The following is an 8,629-nucleotide window of genomic DNA, read 5'->3' as shown; positions in this document are numbered from 1 at the left end:
GTAATTGCTTCTTATTTTATAGAATGAAAGTGGATGGAGTCTAACATTCTGCCAAACATCACCTTTTGTGTACCACAGAAAGAATGTCATACAGATATTTCATCTTTAGGTGGGCTGTTCCATTAATCTCTGTTCAGAATGACAGATACATTTAGTAAATAGTCCAAGGGAGAGGCAAAAATGTATATTACACTTTCTGTATATACAAAAACCTAATGAGCACATAATGAAACAACAATACTCACACATTCTATACATTAATTTGCAGAAGCAGGTATTTAGAAACCGTGCATAAACCTATTTAACATGCTGGATTATGAAAGTAATTTGGTAAAATTAGTTTAAGCCTTAAGAAGGATCATAAGGAACACAAAGCTCAAAATGATGTTTGTACAATGGTACAGAGCAGGAGCCCCAGTTGAAACAAGTGACTCTGGGTGACGGTCTTTGCACTGTTACAAAGATTTCCTTTACAACAGGTCAGGTCAACAGCTACACTGGACTGACCAATCTGTGTGGACAGGTCACCCTTGCAAAAACTTTCAGTGGCACACCCTTGCATTATCCTCATCTGGCCATCAGTTTCGACTGTTGGTAGTAAAAACAAGAGACAAGCAGGTAAGGGTGAGTTCAGGTGTTGTATTTATTACTGGGAAAATTAACAGGATAGCCATTCTGTTTTGAAAGGGTAAGAATGTTGTGCAATGATATAGCCTTTCATCAACAATGACACAAAGAGAGCCATATTTGGGGCAATAAGCCTTTGAAATAGAAAACTGTTTCATTGCCTGGAGTGGTGTGCAAAGGCAGGACTCCAGTGACATGTTCATAATGCCAAAAACTGTCTTTAGGCTCATATTATATGTCATAGTTAACCAACCTATATTATAACAAAAGCAAATACATGAGCTAGAGTGTTTCACAGCAACGCTGATATTCAACAGCATAAGTTTGATATTGTTAGGCCTATTGTACAACAGTTCAACAAACAAGAAAATAATATTTAACAACTTACATTTCAGATAAAAATTGACCAGTGAGTTTCTTCCATACTCTTGTTTCGAACTAGTGCTGCTTCCTTTATAAACTAAGCAGTGTTTTTGAATCAGTTTTTTTTTATCGTTCTCGTTCACTTCCATTGTTTTGGTCATAAACAACTCAGTGTTTAGTTTTTTTAACCAATCTACAGTCAGCCGGTCATTATCACATATTAAACCCTGACAGGGTGGTCAGTACCCACATGCAGAGAAATTACACTTTTTTTTTTTTTTTTGGTGAGAAAAAGAGACAGTGGAGTCTCTAGAAAAAACGTACTGTAAATTAAACCAGATTTGTTGGTGTTTATATTGTGAAAATGTCCGTCTGACTCCTCATTCTCTTGCTTATTACACAAACACTTGCCGAATAAATAAATAACTGGATACTTTAGTTGTGGATGTGTGGTCATTATTCTGAAATATCAAATTGCTGGATGGCAAAACTGACCAAACAGAATCAAGTATTCCAGAGAGCCATGTAATAAAATAAATGATGATTAACAGTGAAATGCTTTCTCTGTAATTCAGGCCATCTTTCTGAATTGGCTCTTGTCTTGTGTGTACATTACCTGTTGCCTTGATACAATGATCTTCACCATCAATACAAGCTAAAGTAGATGCGCAGTCCTGCCCATTACAGGTGTAGCACTTCATGCCATTTGGGACACTTTTGGGTGGTTCTATGAAATATACATAACAAAATGATGATGAGCACCTGCTGTACTGTTGCCCAGTGCAAGTACAGTAGCTTCTGGTGTAAATGGTTTGAATAAATAATGTACTGATCTGCTGTATATATATATATATATTCAATTTATTGTCACATAATATTGTCACATTTTACACTCCTGTGTAAAATGTATGTACCTATTTCACTCTGGTTATTGCACAGGTCAGTATTACAGCACTTATTGCTAATCACTGTTTTTGTAACTCCAAAGTTTACAGATGCAGTCACACACTGTTGAGTTGTAGAGCAGTTCTTCATAATCATGTCAGCCAACTTGTTGTTTCCTATAATGCAAATTTACATCGAAAGACTCATTCTTATAAACACAACAAACAGCGTAGTTATACAAAATTTCAGTGCAAATATTTCACCTGCCCTAATTCTTACCCGTGTAAGATGTGGTTCTCATGGTGCCACACTGACCGACAGGACAATCCACTTTAGTTGCAGTACATGTTAATGATGTCTCAGGTATGCATTGATAGCAGGTCAGTGAATTTACTGGAATTAAGAAAAATCAAAATAACGTTTTTAGCATTTCAATTATTTATTTATTTTTTGTTCAATTACTTTATATAATTTGCAATGCAGCTTTAGATAATCTATATTAGTTTAAATTGCTTTGAATTGCATTAACAAGGCATAGCACTTTAGAGAGTATACAGTATTACAAAAGTAGAGTGTCATCTAAACTAAATCAATACACTAAAATTGAAAAAGTACATTTCATTGCTGCCTTTAATTTTAAAATTAAATCTGTTTAAATTTGTCTTAAATTTGCCTTCAATTTGTAAACTCAAAGTGGTGCCAAGTTTCAACATTCTCATAAAATAAATGAGAAATGACATAATTGTGACAATTGTGACAATGATATAATTGTGACAAGTTATGTAAATGAATGGAAAGAAAGATGTTACCATTTTTTTTACAGTGTTACCATACCACATTCTACCACATTCTATATTGTCATTCATATGTCTTGGTTGGTAGTTTGAAGAAAATTTAACAGACCACCAATTCTTCCATATTTAGCACAACAACAGTTGTTCAACCATCCATTTCATTTAAACAGTCCCTGATTTACCTCAGTTCTCCCAGTTATGCTTAGTACAGAGTATAGCTGAGCATACGTGAGTTTATCACGTATTGACAAAACATTTGATTTCAGAATGTGTGTAAAGAAAAAATCCAGCAATTACCTTTGTAGAAAAGTGTACTCATCAGAAAAAAGAGCATAAACTGCGCCATTTTTATTTTACTTCAGACTGAGATGAGTAGGGAGGGACAGCAGACTATATAGCCCTCAGTCTGTACAGAATCAATGCAATGAAACATAAAACATACTGAAACTTATACCCCCAAAAGGTGTTGCCAATGTGTCACAGAAATGTCTGTGTTTAATACTTCAGCTTTCACAGCGTGAAAACTAAATGAAATGCCCATATTTAAATGCTACTCTTACATTTATAGTTTCTATTAATAAAATATGCCTTTTCATAATAATAATAAGCTAATAATAATAATTATTATTATTATTATAATACAACAATTATTTAAAAACCATTATTTTATTCTCTTTTTTTTTCTTACCAGATGAAGCTGAATTTGTAGGCTACATTAGCTGTGGAATATGTTGTTAACTGTAGTTTCTCCTGGTATTTCTGATATTAACATCTCCCAGAGGTGGAAGGTAATGAATTACAACTACTCTCGTTACAGTATTTGAGTAAATGTTTCAAATTTTGTAATGTTTTTTTTTTTTATAAGTATAATGAATAATAGTACTTTTACTTGAGTTGATTAAAAATAAAGTATTCAACTTCGTTACAGTAATTTTTCACCACAATTACAAAGTACAAAAAAACCCCAAAACAAAACAACAACAACAACAAAAAAAAAACATAATATTTCTGAATTTTTGGTTAGCTAAATCTGTTTATAAACTAAAGCGCGGTGCGCGGCACGGCAGGGCACAGGTGTAGAAACTGCTGCAGGTGTCCTCTCTTCTTTAGCTTCTCCAAGACTTTCTACCCTGTAACTAACCAACAGGGCTAGTCAACTGGCGGCCCGCGGACCAAATCCGGCCCACCAAATATCTTTGTCTGGCCCTTCAATTGATTTTTGATCAAAATGTCTCATCTGAAATACCAGAGTGCTCTCTGTGCAAAACTCAGCATTCATAGGCGCGAGCATCAGCAATCAGCGGTGAGTAAAACAACGCTCCTTGGCACGTGCAACAGCATTCAGCCGTCATCAGTTTTCCATACCAGAGCGCGCGTTTAAGCTTTTCTGGCGATAGTTTAGTTACACTGATTTGCTAAAGACGGATCGCACCGATTAGGTGAGCATTTGATAGCGTCTTTTTCAATCAAATGTATTTATATACAATTGTTTGGTTGTGTGAATTGCGGTCAAATCTACAGATGTAAAAAATGATCACTGCAGTTGTGACTGCAATGTTGTCAGCACATATGCACATTAAGCAACAAAAGCAATTGATTATGAAAACTGAACGTTCAAAGAAAATGTTTGCTTTTATTAACTATTCTTGGTGTCAAAAGATCGTGTCTCATCTGTTCAGGGTCTCTAGGGCTTGGAAAACAATTTATAATGTGAAACAGAACCTGCAGATAATCTCCTGATAATATTTTGTTCTATACAGCTGTGAATCAGCCCTCTCAATCACGAACAGCATCAACTCAGTTTGTTCTTCTTTTGCCAATTATTATCTACACAAAATCTGACACCTGCACTGGATATTGTGTGCAAATTCACAATATTTGCAGGACTAATTTTTCCTCACTGAATAGGATGATACTTTATAGATACTTTTTTTTTTTCTCAGCCACTTTCTCTTCTGCTATGCTATGCATTCCATACAAGAGACATTGCAGGTCATGATAGCTACTGTACAACACTCATGTCAAAACAACATAGTAAACAAACAGATATTTAGAATGTCTTCACGCCATATTTATAATAATCAATAACATGAATATACATGATTTGTTTTTCCCTCAACAGGGCAACCAATATGAATAATGAAGAATAACCACTGTCTTACCTAAAGCAGCAAAGTCCAACACTTGAACCTGCATCATATATGTCATCATATGCGGTGTCCATCGACAATGCCAAAGTCAAATTAAGATGTTTTTCAGAAGTCAGGATAAAATTCAGTGGGGAATGCCAGTCTAATATGTTCAAGGAATAAGTAAATAAATGAATATTTTTCACTTAAGTCATCTCAGTGCACGCTTGTTTTGAGTTGATCCATGGTGAGTACAGACGCCACAACTTCAAAGGAGCATGTTGATACAACTAGAATGGAATCAATTTTAATGCTACCAAAATGTCATATAAACAGTTTGTTTCATGAATCAAACTACTTGTTTATTATAAAACAAAAGTTTAGAATATTTTTAGAATATTAGAAGACATTTACTCTACATACACAAACCACAAAAGTCACTGATCCAATGTCAGCTTTTCTCATCCCATTCTCCCAGTTAAAGGAATAGTTCACCCAAAAATGAAAATTTGCTGATAATTTACTCACCCTCAGGCCATCCAAGTTGTATTTGAGTTTCTTTCTTCATCAAAACAGAATTTAAGACTTTTAGGATTTCATTTCAGGCCTCCTCCTCTAAACAATGCAAGTGAATGTCCTCCATTTCTTGATGGTCCAAAATGCATATTTAGGGTGCATCAAAATAATCCACACAACTCAAGTTCTTCTGAACCCAAACGATTGATTATTTTTAGAAACATCATCCCTCTCATGAGCTCACATCACAGAGATGTACGGAAGCGAACATTTGTAGTTAAAAAAGTATATAAGTATTGTTTTGTTTCTCAAAATAATCAATCGTTTGGGTTCAGAAGAACTTTATTTGTCGACTGGAGTCTTGTGGATTATTTTGATGTATCCTAATTATGCATTTTGGACCGTCAAAAAATGGAGTACATTCACTTGAATTGTTTTGAGGAGGAGGCCTGAAATGAAATCCTAAAAATCTTAAATTCTGTTTTGATGAAGAAAGAAACTCAGATACATCTTGGATGGCCTGAGGGTGAGTAAATTATCAGCAAATGTTCATTTTTGGGTGAAATATTCCTATAAGGGGAGCTGTAACTCGGAGCAGTTCGGCTGCATAAGTGCGTGAATTAAGTGAGTATTTCACCCTGTGTATCATGTCATGGCCAGTGGAAGACTATTCTTATAATCCCTCTGCCTAAATGCATTTACTGATATTTTTAATGCAGTGTGTATTAACACATGAATCAGTCGCATTTTACTCAACTGAATGTTGTTGACCTCGCATCACGCTAAAAACACGAAATGCGCATGTGCATTAGCGAGTTGATTGACAGGCGATGTCTGTATCTAAAAGGTGATTGGCACTTTTACCTGCAAGGCGGGACTTCCTTTCTACATCCATTGACTCTTGGGTGCTAGAGCTTCTTGGTTGGGCGTTCCAATTTCTCCCATTCATTTAAATTGAAGTGACTCATCTCTCTCTGCTAAATAGTCTCTGGCCTCACACTCTACAGAACTACAATGCCCATTATGCACTACGTCTTATCCCCGAAGTTTGCACACTTTTACTCTTGATTTCTCACAATATAGGGACAGTAGAGGTGTACAAAAGCAACACATTACTTTATTTAAAAAGTAACTCAGATGTAATGGTCTTCAATATAAAATATAGCGTTAATTACTTGTTACTCGTAAAAGTGATCTGATTACATAACGCGAGTTACATTTATCGCGTTACCCCCAACACTGGTTAAGTAATGTTTGTTCTTCAACCAGATCTTTTGAAGGAATTTATGGCCAGACCTTAAAAAATTATAATTCAATATACAGTATACCCTGTGACTATTTTAATATGAATAAATGCACAGTATTAAGGGTGTTTTTTAGGTAACATGTTACTTGCGATGAAAGTGTTAGCTAAGATAAATACGGAAAACAATGTGGACACCGCCAAGTTTTCATCTGGATAATCTGGCTCTGCAAGAAAATAGTTGAAGAGCCCTGCTATACAAGAACGGTCATACGGATATTTAATTTTATTCTGGAAAGGAGCTGTTCATTCAGGTACAAGGGAACCGTCTGAACACGTTTAACCACTGATCAAACTTCACTTGTTTTTAGGGTAGGCTGTGTTTTAACTGTCAAACATTAACACAATGTAGTTTACTTGTTAATATATGTCTAAAACAAACCTTTTAAATACCTTAGAAAGATACAGTGCCAATAGTGTTGTAAATTAATGGGGTCTTGGAGCAAAAATGCCACCGAAATTGACAAAAATATCCCAGAAATTCCAAATATGGGGGCAAAAAATGCCCACACAACGAGTTCCCGTGTTTTATTAACAATATCTGATATAGTTACAGTAACCGTTTGCCCCTCTTGTTCAAAATATACTGTCCTAGCGGGTAACACTCTCACTTATGGTGCTATACTGTATTTACCTGCCCTGTCTAACCTGCTAGAGGCCAAAAGTATGAAAGGGATGGATGTTATATAAAGAAGGTATGAGAAATCACAAAACATAATGTATGTTAAATAACCATAATGTTAATTAACACTTTATTACAACAATAATACATATACAGAACAACCACTTTTAGTGTTTGAATCAATCATATCTCTCACTAAACACTTTGTGAATTTTTTCTTTTTGCCTTATTCAGTTGGCATGTAGGAGTTGATTGCAGTTTGCTTAATAATCTCATTCCATATCTGGATAATTGCTGCAATATCATAGAGGATAAATTTCCTCCTCTATGATATTGCATTATATTAGTATTGTACAGAATGCTAACTTAATAGCCAAAATACTTGGACATACCTGAATGAGAATAAACATGAAATAGGAACGTGTTTCATCACAATGGACATTATGTAGTTTATGTCAGGAATTTGGAGGAAGGACCCAAGATGCAGCATGGCAATGAAAGGTGTTTTATTAAAACAAAACATAACCAACAAAATACAAACAAAACTCTCACGAGGGAGAAAATGATAAAACAAGACAACAAAATAAACTAAGAACAACACCGACTAGAAAACTGGACAAAACAGAAAAAACAAAACTCTCACAAGAGAGAAACTAAAATAACAGGAAGAGAAAAAACAAACCGACTGGGCAAACTAGACCAGAACTGACCCGACTGTACAAAGCAAAACAAGCTGACAAGGAAGACAAGTCAAAGGAGAGAATATAAGGGAAAGTAAGGATTGAAACCAGGTGATGCCCATAAGCTGCCATGGCAACACTGATTGCGCTGCTGAGCAGCACCTGGGGAAACAGAGGGAGAGAAGAAAACACAAGCACATGGGATACGACCCTGCCACAACAAGAATAAAACAAGATAAAAATGGCAGGACCATGACAGTTTAGAGATGATTTATAGACATTTAGAATGTTACAAATGGCTATTTCTATTTAAATAAATGTTGTATTCTTCACATTTTCTTTTTGTCCAAGAATCCTCTTGCAGAAATGCAAGTCTTTGGCATTTAGAAGCTGCTAGTTTAGGACCTGTGAGGAGTCTGTTTCTCAAACTAGAGACTGTGATTTACTTGTCTTTTTGTTGTGTATCTGGCTGTCCACTTCCCTCTCTATCCTAGTTAGAGATTCTTTTTTCAAAACAGTAATGCATGGAATAGCCTTCGTCTCTCTAAAACAATAGATTTTAGGAGAAAATAGAATTTCAGGAGAAATGTGTTTCTTTTTGCCTATTTTTAAAACCAAAATTTGACTTGCAAGTGTAAAGCAACTTGTAAGAACTCAATACCTCAGCAAATGGGGAAAAAACCCACTGTATTGTGATTTCCGCATGGTAG

The 8,629-nt window shown here is 35.3% G+C and overlaps 1 protein-coding gene across 1 annotated transcript; it reads right to left on the bottom strand.

The window, feature by feature from the left end:
• Positions 1-41: 41 nt before the first annotated feature.
• negaly6 (neuromast-expressed gpi-anchored lymphocyte antigen 6) lies at positions 42-3,015 on the bottom strand. The gene is made up of 5 exons (XM_051717910.1): positions 2,967-3,015; positions 2,155-2,268; positions 1,905-2,051; positions 1,607-1,717; positions 42-588 (listed from the first exon to the last, which is right to left on the bottom strand). The coding sequence occupies exons 1-5, from the start codon at positions 3,013-3,015 to the stop codon at positions 377-379; spliced, it is 633 nt and encodes a 210-aa protein (XP_051573870.1). The 3' UTR covers positions 42-376.
• Positions 3,016-8,629: the final 5,614 nt, after the last annotated feature.

This window comes from Myxocyprinus asiaticus, chromosome 15 (genome assembly GCF_019703515.2).
Source record: "Myxocyprinus asiaticus isolate MX2 ecotype Aquarium Trade chromosome 15, UBuf_Myxa_2, whole genome shotgun sequence".
In the NCBI taxonomy this organism is placed as follows: Eukaryota; Metazoa; Chordata; class Actinopteri; order Cypriniformes; family Catostomidae; genus Myxocyprinus; species Myxocyprinus asiaticus.
The sequence above is the reverse complement of the archived record's forward strand: the minus strand, read 5'-3'. Positions and strand labels throughout refer to the sequence as shown.

What these genes read in the sequence shown, in the direction of transcription:
- negaly6 (XM_051717910.1), bottom strand. Translation starts at nt 3,015, where the DNA reads ATGGCGCAGTTTATGCTCTTTTTTCTGATGAGTACACTTTTCTACAAA. An exon ending in GAGAACCACATCTTACACGG is followed by an intron (nt 2,052 to 2,154) that starts GTAAGAATTAGG and finishes TTTGCATTATAG; the next exon opens with GAAACAACAAGTTGGCTGAC. An exon ending in TCATTGTATCAAGGCAACAG is followed by an intron (nt 589 to 1,606) that starts GTAATGTACACA and finishes TACTACCAACAG; the next exon opens with TCGAAACTGATGGCCAGATG.